We start from the raw sequence: 20031 nt of genomic DNA, 5'->3' as shown, positions 1-20031 counted from the left end.
ACAGCAATTACTTCAGTTAAATAACCTAACACAAATAAGATAGCTTCAGAGACCATGGAACACCTTATTCACCTGGTTCTCTTGACTGTTTTTCTAATTCCAACCCATTTTTCACTGCTGTTATAGCCTTTTGTACTGTATCCCTTTGCACTTGCTCAATGTTTTCTTCTCTTGATTCTTCCATGCGTGGTTGAATGAGTTTGGCCATATCAAGAACCTAGTGAAATGATATGAAAGAATAAAAATATCACAGAAGAGAAATATAGCTTCTGATCGAACTTCTATTCAATGAAATTTGTTTGGAAAAGCTCCGCAAATTTCAGAAAAAATAATATATAATTCAAGTGCTGGGTTTTTTTGTGGGAAAAATAATTTCTAATTTGCAGTTACATTTAATTATCTTAGATGTGAAAGTTATTCATATTCTTATGCTAAGAAAACTGACGCAAATGTTTGTCTAACATAGAGGGTAAATAAAAATATTTTTGAAATTTAGCTACTTTTATATAAATGAATTTCACTAAATTACTATGTTTCCTCTGTAATCCATATGTTTGCAATGTGTATGTTAGTAACATAACAGGAATACAACTGCGCTTAACTGATTCCCAAGCTGCAGCTGATACCCTTGTTATATAAGACATTTATAAACCTACCTTTCCTTTATATTTGTGTGCAATTAGGTTACAAATAGTTGTTCTTCCAGAGAATGGAGGACCAAATACTAGTACTTTACAAGGAGGAAGTGGCATTGGTGGTAACAGGTAAGGCCGTGGATTCAGCATAAATGTTTTCAATGCCTCTGGGGATGACAGTACGTACATTTTACCTAGAAAACTTAAAACAGAAGAGAAACTAACAGATAAAGTCAGTTATAAAATAGAAATAAAAATTAAAAGTGCCAAATTCTGCTAACCTGACAGCCAAGTCTGGGTTTCCCATTACAATATCACCTTTCTTTAGAGCCACAGGACATGCTTGTCCCCACCTGCTTCTACGCCATCGATATCTGTGTGCTATTAGTTTGTAGGATGACAGAACCCGGAAAAGTTCATCCTGTTTATTAAAACAGCAATAACAGTATATGTAGTTTTTGTCTGAGGCTACACGTGACTTGTTCTTAGCCTTTTTTTTCAATATTTTGTTGGAAAATAAGCAAACCTGAAGAAAAAACCACGTCATACTTTTCAGTATCTTTAAAAAAATTATATATTTCAGAATTGCAGGACAATTTTAAGGAGAAACTATTTTGGTTTTCAATTTTATTTTTTAAAAACAGTGCCTGTAGATTTTATTATTTTCAGAAGTTTAAAACAATAAAGAGGTACAAATCAGCCATTTACTGAAGACGACAGAAAATGGCCAAGATTTCTACTAAAGAGGACGAAGAAAGGACCACTACCTGTGTCAGGGAATAGCAAGGCCAAGATATCTCTTTTAGGCATGCAGAAGTGTCATGTGGTAGGAGTAAGTTTAATAGACCTTTTACAGAAGAGGAATAGTGAGTGAATCCTAAAGTTTATGGTGAATCTAAATTATTTAGAATAGTACAGACAAGTGCTGACTGTGAAGAACTACAGAAGGACCTTCAGAGTCTAGGAAGCCAGGCATTAAAATAGCAGTTTTACATAGAAAATGATAAGTTGCCATTGGCTCTCACCACTCGGGAATAGATCTTGGAGCTATAATACATACTTCCATTAAAACATCTGGTCAATGCCCAAGAACAGTCAGAAAACCAACCTGAATGTTAGGAATGTTTAGCAAAGGGAGAATAGAAAAAGTTGGGTTTGTTTTTTTTTTTATTGTATAAATCCTGTCCTCATCTTTACCACTATGTGCATTCTACTACCTTAATCTCAAGAAGTACAGGGTAGAATTGGAAAAGTTTCAGAAAAATGTAATATGACTGATCAGTCACACAGAAGTATTTTCATGTAAGAAGAAGTAAGATTAAGTAGACTGGAACTCTTCAGTCCAGGAACAAGACAGCTACATAAGAACAGAAGTCTGAAATCATGAGTTATGAGAGGGCAGATATGGAGAACAAAACGATTTACTGACTTTTGCACATCAACAACTGAGGTAAAGTTTTTGTAAAGTTGGAGACTGAGCTAAGAGGTGGCAGGCAAGCAATCCTGTATATAACGTCCAGGTAAGCTGCAGAACATCTTGCCCCAAATACTGTGGGTGTTAAAAGGTTACACATAGACTAACACAGACACACAGACTAACTAAATAACAAATACAGACAACCTCTGACACAGAAAGTCCTTCACTTATGATTTTGTCAGGGACTGAGAAAACAGAAAAGTGAAGAGGGTGGTGTACCTCTGAAAATGTATACCAGTTGGAGTACCATTCATATATACAAAGTATTCTTTAAGAAATAGGAAAGATGACTGCAAGTGAATATAGGTTAAGACATTTATGCAAATTCTTCTTCTTCTGGTTTTGAGTTTTATTTGGAAGGGAGGCAAATTATAATTGTCATGATTCAGCAAAATTCAGCACTAACTTGTTATGTTTCTAATTAATTATAGGGAATAAAATGTATGTGATTTCAGCTATGCAGGATGTTGCTAATTTTGTATTAGCATGCTGTTTCTCATTCAGGAAAAGAGTGAAGACTGAGCTAAGAGTCAGCTGCTGAGATTGTTATCCTTTGGCTAAAGTTTCTTTATTTTCTTGGAAGGAATTAATTCTTCCTCTATTGCTAAAACAGATATTTTGTTAAAAATTTTAACATAATCTAACTTTTTTTTTCAATTATAGTCTTTTTTCTTTTAATACTTTTTCTTTTCAAAGTGGATTTTATTCCCAGAATTATCTTAGATTCACATTTCTGGAAAATCAAGGCTCAAAAAATGCCCTTATTGCATGGTAAAACAAACTGCTTGCTGTGAAACAAAGATGTTATATTATAAGCTTACAGCAGAAAATAAAAGATATTTTTATAATTATTACAGTCAATCACGTTTTAGAAAAGCACACTTACATTTTCCAGTCCCTGCAGCATTTCTTCTTGCTGACTTTGAAGTCTAGTTATAGGAGCTCCATTTCGAACACCCAGAGATTGAAGTCGAACTACCACTGACTGAAGAGAAAATAACTCTTGACTTAGTACCAATCAAAACCGCTTTTGTGATCCGAAAGGACCCCCAAAAGTATTTTTAAAATTGTAACTTATTATTTATATAATGGCTACATATACACTAAGGCCCAGTTTCTAGCTTGGAGTCATGCTAGTTATTGAGCCGAGTTTTAACAAGCTACTTGGTAGGTACAGGCAGTGCAAAATGCTGAATCACAGCCTTTATATCTCCTCATTATACTATGAATCCCAAGCCTTCTAAAGGAATAGGCTCTCGAGATTCTTTCCCAAAAAGCAGTGGAATTATTCAGATGAGCTCCAATCTGACAAGGAGGAAAGTCTCTTTAGGAGATCAGATCATGCACACTTGGAAGTAATACAATTTTGGGTAATTTATTTTAAAATGATACTTAAACCAGATGTCTGCCAATGAGAATCAAATTATATTAAATTTAATTGAAGTATTTCATGAATGTAATCTTCCTTGAATGCAAGTGTTCTTGACATAAAAAGGCAAATTTTGTCATGTTTGGACTAGTTTCATAATAGGTCTTTGCCTTAGTTATAGGTAAAGTGGTTGGAATCACTACACAATTTGATTGCCTTTACAATACATTTTCTATATTAAAAACTATAAATGAGTTTTATACACAACTTAAACATACAAAACTTGCCAACACCTTAATAAAGAAAACGATCCACAGCATTGAGAAATTATCTTCTATTGGAGGTTAACTAAGGTGGTGCACAGCTTACTTACTACAAAGAGATCATCTGGTTGCTGATTTCCATCCAGTTCAATAAGATATTGACAATCCTGTTCAGCCATCAAGTCCTGTTTAAGAACAAAAACATGCTCATCGATTGAGTATAGTTAACCATATAATGATATTGAAGCTCATTCTGTTCCTATACGTATGAAAGGCTGGACTCCTGTGGACTACAGCAAAACCAAGATTCATTGTACTGATGACTTATAAAATCTTCTGGAGAAAAACTTTTATTTGGTGATGGATAAATACAGAGAGAATTCCAAAACTGGAGTTACAATGGGTTCAGAAAACAGCTTATCTATCCTAGCTCAAATGTAAGAGAGCTACAAAGAATCAAGATATGTAACATTTTGTGTATGGATTCAACTTCTAATTGTCTAACTACGTTAATTCTTTGCTGGAAAATGGTGACAATGTCAATTAATAGATTTCTTGGAAATACCAGCCATGAGACCAATATTTTAATTTTGGTTCTGACTCTCAATTTCTGTAAAAATTGAACAATATATTTGATTTTTCTTATTTTCCATTTTCCCATCAGTAAATAAGATATTAGATTAAAACAGACATCCTATGTCCATTGCTAATGTCTCTCTCTGAGGACTGAGAATGCTCACTCCATTCCTGACAGATGTTGGTCTAACCCCAGCCCTGAAAAAGCCTAGTGACAGTGACTTTACAACTTTGTAGGTTATCTGTTCCAATTCCTCACTACACTTATGGTCAGAGTTCATTTCCTGGCATCTAGTCTGAGACTTCTATACTATAAATTAAATTTTTTGTCCTATCTTTGGTAGAAATATTTAAAAGCTTTTTTTTTTCAGTTTCATCATCTCGACCTCTACCTGGGCCAATGACAGACCCCTATGTTCTTTTAATGTATTAGTGGACCACTAAGTATGTTCCCTAATACATGCATCATTAGTGAAGTCTAAGTAAGACCCACCAACTATTGGAACATGTTGTAAGTGTTCAAATTTGGTGTAAATCCTGTAGTAATTAAATCTAAACAACTTTCCATTAGTTTGCTTAAGAGAAATCCATGTGAGATTGTATAATGATTAAAGATATCGTTTTCTGCTTTCCCCTTCACAGCAGTAACAAGTTTGTTACTCTAGCAAAGAACATTATACCAGTTTCACACAATTTTATCTATAGGTTTATCTAATCCATAGGGAAATTGAAGGGCATAAATAAATAGCAATTGTCAAGTGTGCAGCTAAAAAAAAGAGAACAAATTATTGCTTATGACCTGTTCTGTTAGATTTTGGGGGTTGGTTTTTTGTTTTGGGGGGGTGGGGGGGCAGGAGATACATAGTAAATCCAACTTTTCTGAACACAACAAGGAAAGAAAAGAACAATGTCACAGCTGCAGAAACAAAATAGGTGATAAATCAAACTGATGGACTAATTATTGTGTATATAAATCTGCAGGCAATGAAGCAGGTGAGGAAGGGAATCTATTGGAGTGGAAGGCAATGGATACAAAGAGCAGATTTCTCATGGGACTGCATGCTAAAATGGACTCTGGTAACAGTGGTGTTACACCGGGCTCTTCAAATACTTCCCTTCCTAGATTTAGGAAGTGTCTGCAGTGGCAGGTGTGGTTTAACTTTTAAAGCTTGAAGTTACTTTATCTTGACTCCAGAGTAGAAACACCACCTTTATATGACAACTTTGTATCATTGATTTCAGCATGAATTTTGGAACTTGGGGCTGTATTGTAGCATGCCTTGTGCTCACCTCCATACAATAACTACCAAATTGAAAAAAAAACCAAAAAACCCAGTGCAAGATATTTTTAAAAAATCTTTTGCTATGCATAACCATATTATTTTGCTTTTTCTTACTTCTAAAGGATGAAGCATTATATCCCTATATGTTCCAAGTCTTTCCTCTGCATTTTCAAGAACATCTTCAGGCCTCTGCACTAATTGATGTAAAAATTCTGACATCTTAAGTGGATCTTCTGCAGTCTGCAGAATGAAAAGTTAAATATTTCAAGATACTGAAATAAAATAATGTACTAACCTAATTTTTGTCTTTACTCAAAAGTGAACAAAGTAGCTTTCCAGAATATTGCAATGAGTATTAGACTGGTGATTGCTGACCATGATCCTATCCTGATGAAGTGTAGTTTCTGCAAATTGAGAGAAATGTGCCCAGAATTTGCACTGATAAATCTCTGGCCAGCATTATAAACCAGAGCAATTCAACCTGAATTCAAAATTAATATCTTCACCCCCCCAAAAAAATAATCCATTTCTAGTAGTCTAACAGCAACACCAGAAAACAAGATAGTATCCTGGAAATACTAGTAACTCTTGCTACAATGAACAGAAGTTAAGAAATCTTATTTGCATAAGCCAAGAAACAGCCAAGATAGAGTCACCATCCTCCTGATACACCCTTTAATTTATGGCAAGAAACAGTTCAGTGACTTCTGAGTTAGAGACAGAATCCAGAATAAGCTATACAATATTGACCATTTGCTGTCATTTAAACCTACCATTTAAGTATTATCCCACATCTCTTAAAGCAGAACAGAAACTGAATTAAGAATACAGTTGAGCGAAATTAATTCATAATGTAGTATGGTGGTATTTTAGAATATCAGAATTTGTTCTGCTTTGTCTAAAGTACATTATAATACTTTGCACTGTTTAGAAATTAGCAATATTTACCTCATCTTCCTGCTCTTCATCATCTTCTTCATTCTCTACTTCATGCTTATCTTTCTCTTTCTTACGCTTTTCAATAACATTAGGATCCCACTGGTTCCTCTGATATACCTGCCCTGAATCAGGGTGTTGCCTTTGTCCTGATATTCTTTGGCACAAGTCATAATCTGAACACTAGCAAAGAATAATTAAAAGGAAACAATGTGTTTATTGTACTGCTATTATAATATTATTTTTCAGAAAACTGCAGAATGAGGAGTAGGGGTCTGTTTGGCAAATATTTTATTCATAAACTTCTCCAATACATTCTGAGTAAACAAAATTTTCAAAAGCAGCAAATATTGAAGAAAGACTTAAACACTTGCATAGTTTTTCCCCATCAGCATTTTACATTCCATATCAGGAGTGTAGCCACTACCTGAGAACATTTTACCATGCAAGTTATACCTTGTAGTATAACAAGAGTAGGTGTAGTTTATTGATAAAAGTATTTTGCAGACAGGTTTGTGATTGCTCTTGCAATTAATGCCAAAGTGGTTTGGATTTGAGCAAGGTTGTCAGTTTTACTGGGTGCCTCTGACCTCTCAGAGCTCTACTATTAGCCAAATGCATAGTGCCATTGTGCCAGAGGCTAAAAGAGTTCAGCGGTTTGGAGCTCTGGAAGAGTAAGCAATGATCTTTCCATAAAAAGCCCTGCAGACACAAATTTTGTTTAACATTAAACACAGAGAAATCTGTACATGGTCTGCAGTGGTAAAATTATTAACATCTAAGATTTGAGAGGTCTGCCTAAGAAGTTCATCCAAACTAAAACATTCCTAACTAAACATGCTAACTAAAACATTTACCCTAACTAAAACATTCCTTTCAACTAAAAGCTAACAGTCTATGACCATTTCCACCTCCCCACTTCCAAACTAAGATAATACTGGGTGTGCCACTCCTATAGGCTCCACCGAGAGCCTTCTTTCTACATCATGGCATTATGGACTGTTTGACTCCTCCTTAGAATTGTGGCTGTTAGCAAGCTGTTTAAGGAGTCCATCCATTCCAGGGATCAATATCTGACTTTGTTAACATTGAAAAGATTATTTTTCCTCACCTCTTTCAGCCTTTCTGTAGCTGAAAGAATCAAAACTACCTGAAAAGCAGAACAAAAATGTGCTTCTCTGATGTTTTAAGATCTTTCCATAAGCATAGAAAAAAAGGTTTGAAGTAGGCATTCACAAATTTTCCTTATGCATGGTCAAACAAATTAAGTCTCAAAAGTATGGAATGTAAAGAACCTTGTCATTAAAACAAGCATGGACTTAAATCTGGCAAAGTGATAGACTAGGTCCATGCACTGAAGCTTAGCATCTGACAAACCACATAGACATGACAACTAGAATCAAAATCCCAGTGAGGATGGAGGACAACACCAGAGGTTGATTATTCAGAGTTGCCTTGGCAGCTTATTCTTCACATACAGAATAAAAGACGGAAATAATCTATTTGCTAATAAACAAAACATTGCAAGAGGAAGGGCTTGAACCCTTGTTCTTGATTATACTACCATTAGTTTGTCTGCACGGAGTCTGGCAAAGTTTGGTGTGGGCTAGCTAGTATTCTCCCTGGTGAATAGCTGGGGACAATTTGGAGAATGGCACAGGCCTAGGGCCTTTCCCAGCAGGCAGTTGGGACACAGCCACCCCATTCTGACTAACAAGACAGGTTAACTGTGTTCTGCCAAACCAATTGGCCTGGTGCCTGAAGAGTCGCTCTTGCCTTGTTTTGCTTACTAATATGGACATAGCCAGCAAGTCCATTCTTTCCAGTGAGAAGGTCCTCTTAATCCTACACTAATGATGACTTACCTTTCTCTGGTTATATCAGAGTCACTTTTGTGAAGTACCTGGTATATCACATTACTACTCATCAAGAAATTGAGATTCATACATGAGATGAATTAATAATGACTAAGAAGCAGTTTCACAATTAGTGAGTAAAAAATGAAACAATTTGCTTTCTATCTTCCATATGTGAAAAGTTTCTTCCTGAAACACATGAATGCCAGATATATATGTATCCAAAATCCCATAATAATAATAATGTTATTCAAAGTTTTCTTTTCTTGAAAGCCTGTAGCTTCCAACTGATAGAGGTGCAAAGACTGTAACTGCTACTGAAGTTTTAGGAAATGTTCATTATTTCACATGAGCAATGCTTCTAATGGACCAAACTAGTGCAATTCCATTCCAATACAAACGAGAACAATTTCTTATTCTTCAATAAGTACTATACTCAAATGCACAGGGGAAAATATTATTTTTTGAGTAATGCAGCATGTGAGTCTACTAATAATTAGGAAAATGTCTAGCAAGTTACTGAAGATGACATTACCTTAATGTTAATCAGGAAATCTGGTTTTAATTTTAGATTCTTTATTTTCTCTATTTGCTGTGAAACAGTCATGTATTCCTCTGAGAGAGAAGGAAATCCACTGAGAACATAACCTGTCAAATACATTTTTATTAAAGATATCTTTTAGAAGGTTACATCAAATATAGAACCAGTCATACTCATTTCCTTTAAAAAAATACCTCTATTTAGTGGCACAATTTTTAACCATGTACATTATATAACACTATTAAAGAAATTGTGCACCCATGTCTACTTCAGATGAAATACAGGCAAAAAAAGTGTGTTATGTTCAGCTTGATATAGGACTGTCAAAGTTTGATAACTGAATTAAGAACTGTAAGAAACATGTAGACATTAAAGATCATATTCAGACTACCTGCTTCATGCCCCTAGCTCAGATATTGTAGTGCCTAAAAAGTAACAGGCTTTTAGTGACCATTTTTGCCACTAAAAACTTTGTAAAAGGCATTGCAGAAAGTAGCCTCTGTATGATACAAAGCATTTAAACTAGGAGTCTAGGCTTTTTATACAACCTTTAAAGGTCTTCTCCTAAACAATTCTCTGAGATACATAGTGCTCCTGGATGTTAAATCCTCTCAAAAGGAGGCACTACTCATGCACACAATATGCATACTGAGGCACCTAACTTCGTAAGCATCCATTCACTCAGGATTCACAATGCAGAGTCCTCTCTGGCAAACACACACTGACTACATATGACAAGCATGGTGGTAATAATACTTTCTTCCTAGTATTAGAGTGCTCAACCTCACAGATGAACTTGTGGCTTCAAGTTCCTAGAAGAGAACTGTAACTACTGATGGCTGTATGCAGTGCAGTAAGAACTACTGTATAGCAAGGAGCTCAATATTCATGAGGCCAGAATGACAGACTCAGCAAGAATCAGGTGGGTTTTTTTAGCCTAATAATGAGAATATTCCCTTAAAGAAATGGTGCATGCTCCAAATGGTTAGAATTTTATGTGATAATGTTTAAATCCAAGTCTATGCAGCACAAAAACATAGCACCAGCCTTTGCAAGAGGTACTAGGACTGAAGACTCCTCCTTCTTTGGAGAGCTACTACCCATAGATGCAAAATTTATAGAAGAGGATGACCAAGAGAAAGCATAATGTATCGTCATTCCTGTAGGAAATGCAAATCCTGGATTCTAAGTAGTTGATATCTTCAGAGAATTCTAACAGGTAGTGAGATGTTCAAGCCTGCACAGCCTCTGCTTATCAACACATCCCAGATAACAACAGCTGATATGAGAGGAATGGGAGTGTAACAAGGGAATAGATTCTCCCAAACTGTTTTCTGAGACAGTGTTTGCCCCCAAACTGATAATGTTGTGGGGAGACTAAAAATGATGAAGTTTACCAAAGACAAGTATCAACCAAGATCAAATAGTAACCAGGATATTACCAAGAAACTTCTGAGGAGAGGAGTCATCTTGGAAAGAAATATTAAAGAAGCATTAACATCTGTGGCTGGGGAAAGACGCTTTAGAGTGAGAATAAGGTAGAAGAACAGCAGCTAAACCAAGTTTCATGTGCTAGCATCACAACTTTGTCTAGCCTGACAGAGCAGCATCCCTATCAAATGCTGCGAGTAGCCTGCATTTCAAGTGCTGGACTGACAGAACAGGGTTAAACAAGCAGTGACCCACACCTCCAGTGGGTGTCTATGACCTTGCATGGAGCTTTCTCACTGGTGTGTGGATTGTAGGAAATGGCACAGCAGAGAAAGCTAGAGCACTCATATTTCCAACAGAAAGTGTGTTTAAACAGGTGAACATGCATTCCCAGAAAAGGGAACATGTGCTCGTAACTTCCACCCATCTTTGAGAGAGGGTTTGCCTGCATAACCATGCAAGTCTGAGTATACTCTTTGGAATTAGTTTTAGAAGGGTGATTAGAAATCTGAAAGTGTTTATTAATATTTGGGAAGTGCCTAGTGCTGTGGTTTGTCTGTTGTGTGGCTGATAATGAACCTCTTCACTGACTGCCAGTTCACTGATTGCCAGTTAATTACTTGCCATTAATAAATCAATAAGCAACTTTGGCCTGATTTGATTTAAATCATGCTAATTGAGCAGTTTTCCCTTGTGATAATGACATAGATTATTCCTTTGCAAATATTATTTAGATTAACATGATATGAACTTCTGGTTATATTCTTGTTCTATTAAAAAAGAAAAAAGCAAGCATATCAGCTACATAGAAGTTATAATTCTGTATTTTCTCACCTACAATACCCTAAAGTACAGGTATGTTTGTTATTTTCCAATCCTTCAGTGCCTATGTTATTTTAAAAAGAGATGCTGTTTATGTCAAGAAATAGCTTAGAAGCTTCATATCTGACCTCCTTTATAAGTAAAACAAAAATAAATCTGGTTTTAGTGACTCGCAATTTTTAAATATTATAATTTGGTTTAGCACTCTGAATACCTCTGACACAACAGTTTCCAACATAATGTGTTTAGTGTTTAAGTCAGAAGACTGTAACTGAAAAGAATCCCTTACTATGTGTACTGTTAGAAACTTGTATTTTACAATGCTAAAACAAAAGTTAAAAGTAAGAAACAGCCTTTCATACAACATTGTTCCTAAAATCTTTAATGAATAAGTAATAGCCAATTGATCGATTAGTTCCTGCTGAAAGCCTTCTTAAGCTTCCCAAGGATTATATTAAAATAGTTGCTAAACAGTGGTTGGAACTGGAAAATACTTAACAAAAAATGGTTTTGGAGATGGGTTCCAGTTGGTAGGAAAAAATAGTGAGGATGTAGGTTATTCTATACCTTGCTAATTTTGGGCATCTGTAATACAGAAAATATTTTGGCTACAAGAACCAAACTTTTATCAACTTTATAGTCATGTTTACAGTCTCTAGGATCTTTGTGGTCCTCTGTGATACACACATCTTATTCACCATTCATCATCAGACTGACTCAAAGAGGGGAACTCAGATAACACAGACATCTCTTAACGCTTTTATTAAAGTCCTGACATATGGATTAAGAGACTGGTATTTCTGCTGCTGCTTCTTCCCTCAAATTTTTGTTTTCTCCTCATCTGTTTTTTTTTTTTTCTTCTTTATTTCTCTGTCTTTTGCCTACTGTTTTAAAAGCCTGGTTTCACCAGGTAAGGCTGCCATCTTTTGCAAAATTGTTGAGCCTTGGACTAGAAAGGGAACAAAAACCATTGCAACTGAAAACTTATAGAAGAGTGCTAGTTTTCAGAGCAGTAGAAACTTAACATTTTCTTGGCATTATACCTGTCTCTCTCCTTTAATGGAAATTTTAAATAAAAGACAGCAGCAGAAGAAGAAATTACATTTTCTTTTACTTTCTTTCCACTTAGCATATATTTGTTTTCTCTTCAGGAAAGCAGGTTCAGACTCTAGCAAGATCTGCAGCACTAGTCTTAACAGCCTCAATTAACATAATCTTTCCTCAAAAAGAAGAATTATTACCACTACCAATACTATTCTCATGTAGCTTACTTTCAGTGATAAAATGCAAAGGGAATAAACAATGTTTTAAGAAAAACAAGAGACTGTAATACTTCACTTTTTAAATAATCTGGTTTCCTTCTTTTTCATTATTTTAAATGTTTAAAATATTTTTGCTGGTGGATTTTTGTTGTTGTTATAGAAGTATTCAAGAAAAAAAAAATCAGTATTTTAAATCCTAATACTCTTCTAAACAGATAATATTGTCAAATGAGAGCCATAGCAACACTTAAAATTTGGGGCAAACTCATTTTCTCAAAATTAACACAACATAGGATTGGTGTGACACGTTCTGATCTCTCATATTAATATATTAGTCCCTAAATACACTCTCAGTTTACCTGAGGAGCACAAGAAAAGATGCTACTGTCTAAGAGAAATTAAATTATATTTGAGCAGTAATGGATGCAAAGTGTGGGAAAATTATAGCTAGCTCATTCTAAGAAGTTTAGGATGTAAATATACTTACCAAAATGAGCAACTTCTGGTGACTCAATCTTTTTCAGAATCATTTCTGTAACCAGTTCTTCAGAAATACTTTGACCTTTAAAAAGCAATTCTTGACACTAAGGTAAAACGCAAAACATAGTCTCATATAATATGTATTTGGCAAGAATGTGACAAAACTTACTAGAAGATTAGACCTTTACCTTAAGCCCATATTCTGTTTCTTCATGAATATTCATTTGAATTACTTCCAAAGCTGAGAAAGCACATCAGATGGAATAAAATTAAAATAATTAATCAGAAATATTTTATATACAGACACGTACATGCAGAGATACATACATGCACACACTCATACAAGTATATATGTGTGCTCCAAGCAATCAGACTATTTTTGAACAGCCTTTTTATTTAGGGACATTATTATATTTTGTCCGTCCAGAGCTTGGTGCCTTCTGGCAATGTCTATGTAGATATTTTTCCCTACAGTTTAGTCCTATGTATACTACAGACAAATGCACAACAGCAGCCTTGCAGGATTATTTTAACTATTGATTTATATCAAATTAGCATGACTGCTGTGTAATCCAGATATGAGTATTTGAGCTCAAACACTTCCCAAATTTTAAAAGCAAGTTTTAGAAAAAAGAACTGTTTAGACATGCAAAAACAGTTGTGTGTCTAAAGGGTTTTTAAAAGAGAGGTTTAAGGACTTTTTAAAAAGCCCTTAAAAACCTACTTCTTATATAGTCTAATTATCTAAAATTAAATACTAAATTTGACACCTACCAAATTCAAAGGCCTGCCCTCTGTCTCTGTGGACAGTGACAGTCTTTCACACTTCTATACCATTGAAATAAGCAGACACTCATGAAAGTTTTCAAGAATGACCCTTATGGCTACATCTCTATTATTGATAAACCAGGCCAGGGGAAGGTCCTGAAGCCAGGTGGCTCATGCCTATACAGCTAAAATCTTTCTCCCCAGATCACGGTGGCTGTTTCCAAACTGTTCCTACTAGTAATGATGACTGTCACGCATACAATCCTTCATACTATGAACAGGTGTTTGAGAGAGCATTATTTGCCATGGGCCCAAACTGCGGCGGGGAAGGTATTAACAAACACCACAGACAACTGGAAATCAGTGCTGTATGTGTACCTGGCCCCTGTTCTGTTTAAGAGTATTGACCTATTCATTGAGTAAATGGATGGAAGGTATTTTGTCAAATTAAAAAGACTGTGAACACCTTTCCTATTTAGTAATTCTCTAACTTTGATTATTTTTTAAATAAATAACACAGCGCAGGATAGATATCGATATGTTGGAGACAGTCTAGTGGAGGGCACCAAGATGATTAAAAGTCTTGAACGTACTAGGAGAAGCCAAAAGAACTGGCTTCGCTCAGCCTGAAGAAAACAGGGCAGCTGTTATTGTTGTCTAAAGCTACTTAATGGGAAGGCACAAAGACAGAACCACCGCCTTCACAGAAGTGCAGGTAGGACAGGAAGCAACAAACAGAAGTAGGAACATGAGAAATTCCAGTGGGGTAATTAGGAAGCAATTTTTCATCATGAAGGTGGTCAAACACTGGAAAGTGTTGCTCAGAGAGGTGGTGGAGTTTCTTTCTTTTTTGATGTGGAAAATGAAAAAAACACTATTAACAAAAGTTGAAGGAATGTGTGAGAGGGTACCTGTGTAGGTACACTAGACAAAAGTTTGAAAGTAATATTACGAGCAAAAGAGAAGAAATGATTCTTTGAATCTAATAGAAATAAGGCATAAAAATGCAATAAGTGAGATTTGTATCAGTCATTAAGAAAAACTTTCTAATGGCAAAGACTGTGTTACAGAGGTAGACTGCCTAAAGCTTTTTAAAAACAAATTTAATAGACAGTTGTCAGTAATGGTTTAAATACATTCAGTGCGGATTGGCTTAAGTATGTTCCTAAGGTCTCTTCTGATTTTGGTCTGATCTATGTTTCGGACTGGGTATTAAATTTTTGTTAGACAATCCTATGAATTAAAAATTCTATATTTACAAATTCAAAAATGCACTTTATTAAAACTGAATTTTACCATATTATAATTCCAAATCTTCAACATAAGACAAAAATACTTTATTTGATAAATAAGCCTGTGTATTCACAGGAATATGAAGTGTTACACTGTCCACTAGAGGGCTTTTATTAGAACAATAAAAAGTACTAGGGGGCACACTTAGAATAAAAAAATGCAATAAAGATCGATATACAAAGAGTCTATAATAAGAATAAAGGTACACATATATATCATAAAATCAGATTTATAATTTGATGCCCCCAAAGAGGAACTCAAGAAATTGCTTCATATTTAAGGTTATTATGTGCTGTCTTCTACTTAAAATATATATATATTAGCCTTCAAACTGGTAGGACAAATCTGGTGGAAACTGTTTCTTTTTTCATAAAAGTTAAGTGAATAAATCAAGATTTGTGCATTATAATGTCAGGGATACAAAACTATTACCAGGGCTTTATAAAATTACAGATTTAAAATTTTCTTTTAGTTACTGCTGACAAAATTAGTACAAAAGAAAAACACCAGAAACTTAATTATTTTTAGTAGGAACCTACTTTCTTGCTGAGATGCCTTGAAATGGAAAAAAAAAAATTTCTAGCGATGTGTTGATAGGGAATAAGATAATGTTGTAAGCAATAGGTTTTACTCTACAGATCTTCAAAAATCTTTGATGAGAGAGACTGCCAGAGATGGACCTGCATAGCTTAGAAAATGAAACAATATTTTGTATTCTGGTAAATGCATGGTGGGAGAAATTGACTACATCTTCTGAAATAAGCCATAGGATATTATTGTTTTAGAAATTTGAAAGTGCCAGCTCCCATTCCTCCCATTATTACTTATACTGACACAAAAGCTATGCTTCTCTTTCCTGGAGTACATCCCCCCTTATATTAGGCACTGCACAAACAGAAAGGAAAGATCCTCCTATTTTTTCATGGTCTATTGGAAAATCCATGTACTCTCTGGAGTTGAATGAGTTGCCTCCATGTGAACAATAAAGGTCACATGAATCCCCTTACAGGATTGGGGATACAGCTTGATTATTGTGTGTCACATATATCCCCTTCTGCAATAATACTAATACTAATACCAATACTAATAATACTACTACTAATAAGTTATTTTCTAAGCCTTTCTGTAACTAGATGGCCATTTTTCAGCAATTGCATTTCTGGCAAAATGGTTACTTGGTCCTTACCAGTAGTCTTTACTGCAACTGGAAACATGTAATTTTTAAATACAAGGAACAGCGAGGATATTCTAAACCAAAAGATATGAAGCCAATGCTATGTTCCAAATAGAGTGTACGTTTACCTTCTATGAAAATGCATTTCCATATTTGTGCTAGTTTTCTAGCTAATGTTTTCTTTCCAGAACCCTTAAAATGAAAAATACACATTTAGAATAAAAACAGGCAGAAGGAAAAAACACCCCAAACATATTACACAATAAAGAATACATTTTCATGTTATAAAACCAATTAAAAGCTACCACCAGGATCAGGGCCTCTGAGTTACGCACTGGGCAAAGACAAACACTCTTTTTAATACCATCCTCTATTTTATACTGCCTAGCATTGCTAATATATTGTTACTGTCCTTTGCAGTTAATTATTTCCAAAGTAATTATACTGACTTTGTTTCTGAGTGACTCTATCTAAAACTCATCTATGATTTGCCCATAAATTCCTATGAGAAACTCTTTAGGACTGAAATTTATTATCTTCAGTCTCAAACCAAATTATGATGCAAACCTGTTCAGCCGTTCCTGAGTAAGATCCATAGGGATAGTGTTCTTTGACTAAAACAATGAATACGTAAAGCCTGCCCTTGTTAGTCCATAAATTTGGTTTAGATACTGACAAAATGTTTATTTTATCACATTAATCCAGGGGAACCAACATAACCAAGAATAACAAGGCCTCTAGGAGTACAGCTACCTGAACGGGATTTTGCAAAACTCGCCATCTTCCACCCTTAGGATTATGCCCTTTTTCTAGGGCGTACAAGGTATTTTTTGACAGTCTGTTTGCCCTAGATAAATTTTGGATTAAAAGCAGTAAAAAAGCACAAATAAATCACATTTCCAGTTAACAGCATATCAGCAAACACTCCAGCCTACTCATACCTTACATCTTACAAGTGTGATGAGGATATATGGATTTGGTTTTCCTTTAATGGCACTGTACTTTTAACGTCAAAGAAATATCTTAAGTAAGATAGATGCTGTACACATCAGCCATATATATAAAAGATATTATCATAAACCCAGAATATTTAATTCCCTCCCCTCTCATCCAGGCCTGTGGAATTTCAACCCTTTATTAAAATATGTATTATTATCAACCATTTACTGAAGACCATAATTTCAGATGAGAGTATCTATTTCTTATATGTTCTTGCACTGGCTTTCAAGGAGTATTTTGTGGTGGTTTGGTCTATAAAAATGTAAAGTTACAATTTTCATGTAAGGTTAGAAATTTGATGTTTGTTTATACGTAGGTGAGCCAGTCCACTGTAGTTTTCTACTGGGCTGAATGCACTGTCAGGTCTTGTGCTGACCATACGGCACATTTGCTGGCTACCACCTTATATGGTCTCACTGTGATGTTCGCGTCTCATCCACTTGCAGAATGCCATCCTGCCTCCTTTCTCAGTTTGATCAGATGTAATGACTTGCAGCCAAGCACTACCCAGCAACTGGAGCCAAGGAGTAAGAAAGGATGCAGACCTGTGTAAACACTAGGGACTGGGAGCCTTCCAGCCTGGTAAAAGTCTCTGAAGAAAGGAAACGTAGCTGTATCTTAGCTCTATGACATTGACTTGGGGCTTGCCTGGTGGGTCAACTGGCACTGAAGTTTGGGTTGGTTACCAGTTGCAGGTACACACCATTTATCCCTCTACCTGCTAGGCAGCACAAAGCAGATTTCCATATGATCATTTCAGACTCTGTTGTGGTACCTAATGGCATCACACACAAAGGCAGAGGACAGGCTGCTGGAGGACCTTGTGTTCACACTGGAAGTTGGGTGCTCTGAAGGCACCTTTCACGGACAACAGTGTTCAAGAGGAAAGCAGCCTTCAGGGCACCAGTGCTGTGTTTAAGTGCATACCAGATTCAGTATAGACATAAGGCAAACTTGCACCAAAAAAGAACTCCCTTCAACAAACTAAGGCACTAATGTAAAAGCACCTGTAGACTCTCCTACATCTGGGAAAAGAAGTCTGAGAAGTCTAGGATTACAAAATACCAAATTTTCCTAAGTAAAGGAGGCCACAAATTTGTGACCTGACTTATATGAGAAAAAGAGAGACCTTGAATTATAGTTAAAATATAGTACCAATCTCCTTATCAGGATACCTTATTCCCAAATATATGACATATAATTACATCAAAGTTTTGCATTAAAGTTAAAATATTTAATACCTTATTGTATATCTGTAAATCAGTACACTAACCTGAAGGTTCATTTATGCCTATTTATGTCTTTAATCTGTTAAGCTTTGGAAAAGTTAGAATCCTGAAATAATATAAAAACAGTTCAGTTGCCAATGCGAAAAAAGAAGAAAATTTTGACCAACATGTGACTTTTAATTACAGTAATAACACTTCTGATTGTAATTGACTGGTCACTCAGGCCAAAAATTGGCCTCATTAAATAACATCAGAATCTTTATCACTCTCTGCAGGATTAGCAAAATGGAAAAGATAAAAAAGGTAGGTCTTTGATCTTTTTGGCAGTGTCACTAAACTAATGTTTTGGAAAGAAAAGTAAAATCGTTAGCAGAATAGCTGAAGAAAAAACTTCTATCAGACATCTTACTGGCTTTCCAAGGATAATTAAGCAAGTGGGCTTGGACAACAGGAAGGATTTTTCAGCTTCATCTTCATCAAAGATGTCTGTAAAGGGCTGAGCCTGTTTTTCCTTTTGTGAAGCCATAAAATTGTCTAACACTGGGAGAAAAAAAAAAAAGCTTGTTATAAAATACGGTAGCTTACATATGTGTAAAATGACACTTAAAAGTGGAACTGAATAATAATGTGATACAAGGTGAATTGCTTTGTAACAAAAGCTGTTACGAGAAGAAAAAGCATTTAGAGAACATACACAATGCACCCATTAATCAGAGAAAAGTCACTTCCAAAAACTAAGGGATTGTCTGAACCACGGCCTATCCCCAGCTGCAACTATATGGATGTTGATAACAACTTCTTCCTGACTCTCAAACTGCCTGTAGCTCTACATCATGTAGTTGTTTTATTGCCTTTTCTTTCCTGTTCCAGTTACCATGCAGTTGTAACTTCTTTCTGGTCCTTGAAATGGACCATAGCCCTGCTAAGACCTTTGCTTGTGAACTTTGGACACAGAAGAGCCCCGTCACAGTCAATGGAACTACTCGCTGTGCCCACAGCTAGGTACCTGAATAAGGCTTTGCCACGAATAAGGGTCGTGATCTGTTCTGTAACCCTCCAATAAATCCCAGCTATTCCAGGACTGCAAGAGATTGCACATCCAGTGCTATGCAACAATGTGAAACAGAAACAACTTTCTAATTAAGGTAAGCTGGAGTAAGATTTGGGTGGGCCTTTCAAATAAATTGAGTCCAAAAATACGAAGAGCTTGAAGTGTGGTGTGAAGAAGGCAAAACAGAACCTCACTTTCATTACCTCCCCCTCACCCCTCCAGTCATTTCTAAATAAAAAATTCTGCTTTAGGGTGAAAATCTGAAAAAGTTTGTTTTGAAACATCAAAGTGAAACAATTCAAAACTTTCAGAATAAGACCTTCTGAACAATAGGGACAGTATTTTAATATTAAGAAATCCACCACACACAAACCAGCCCTCAGTTTCTCTCATGGAAACTCACTGGCTGAACTTCACCTGGTGCTTCCAGCACTTTCTCTCCTTCCCAAACCTTTACAATTAAGGGACAATTTCCTAACTACAATAACCACCCCAAACTAAAGAAATAAACCGCCCCCCGCCCCGCCCCGCCCCGACTCAATGCCTGTCGGGGCCTTGTTTCAGGGAGTTACCCCGCCCCGCCAGC

The 20031-nt window shown here is 35.7% G+C and overlaps 1 protein-coding gene across 2 annotated transcripts in view; it reads right to left on the bottom strand.

Annotated features, from left to right (window-relative positions):
• Positions 1 to 20031, bottom strand: part of AK9 (adenylate kinase 9) — a 70162-nt gene that overhangs the window by 49479 nt on the left and 652 nt on the right. For both annotated transcript variants that reach the window (XM_064447478.1, XM_064447477.1), the window contains exons 2-13: positions 18804 to 18934; positions 16295 to 16358; positions 13120 to 13172; positions 12939 to 13035; positions 8931 to 9043; positions 6552 to 6722; positions 5718 to 5843; positions 3855 to 3929; positions 2999 to 3097; positions 917 to 1056; positions 657 to 837; positions 73 to 217 (exon numbers count right to left, since the gene is read on the bottom strand). In XM_064447478.1, coding sequence (XP_064303548.1) covers positions 73 to 217; positions 657 to 837; positions 917 to 1056; positions 2999 to 3097; positions 3855 to 3929; positions 5718 to 5843; positions 6552 to 6722; positions 8931 to 9043; positions 12939 to 13035; positions 13120 to 13172; positions 16295 to 16358; positions 18804 to 18934 — 1395 coding nt within the window. The remainder of the gene's footprint in view (positions 1 to 72; positions 218 to 656; positions 838 to 916; positions 1057 to 2998; positions 3098 to 3854; positions 3930 to 5717; positions 5844 to 6551; positions 6723 to 8930; positions 9044 to 12938; positions 13036 to 13119; positions 13173 to 16294; positions 16359 to 18803; positions 18935 to 20031) is intronic.

This window comes from Phalacrocorax carbo, chromosome 3, assembly GCF_963921805.1.
Source record: "Phalacrocorax carbo chromosome 3, bPhaCar2.1, whole genome shotgun sequence".
NCBI classification, from domain to species: domain Eukaryota; kingdom Metazoa; phylum Chordata; class Aves; order Suliformes; family Phalacrocoracidae; genus Phalacrocorax; species Phalacrocorax carbo.
The sequence above is the reverse complement of the archived record's forward strand: the minus strand, read 5'-3'. Positions and strand labels throughout refer to the sequence as shown.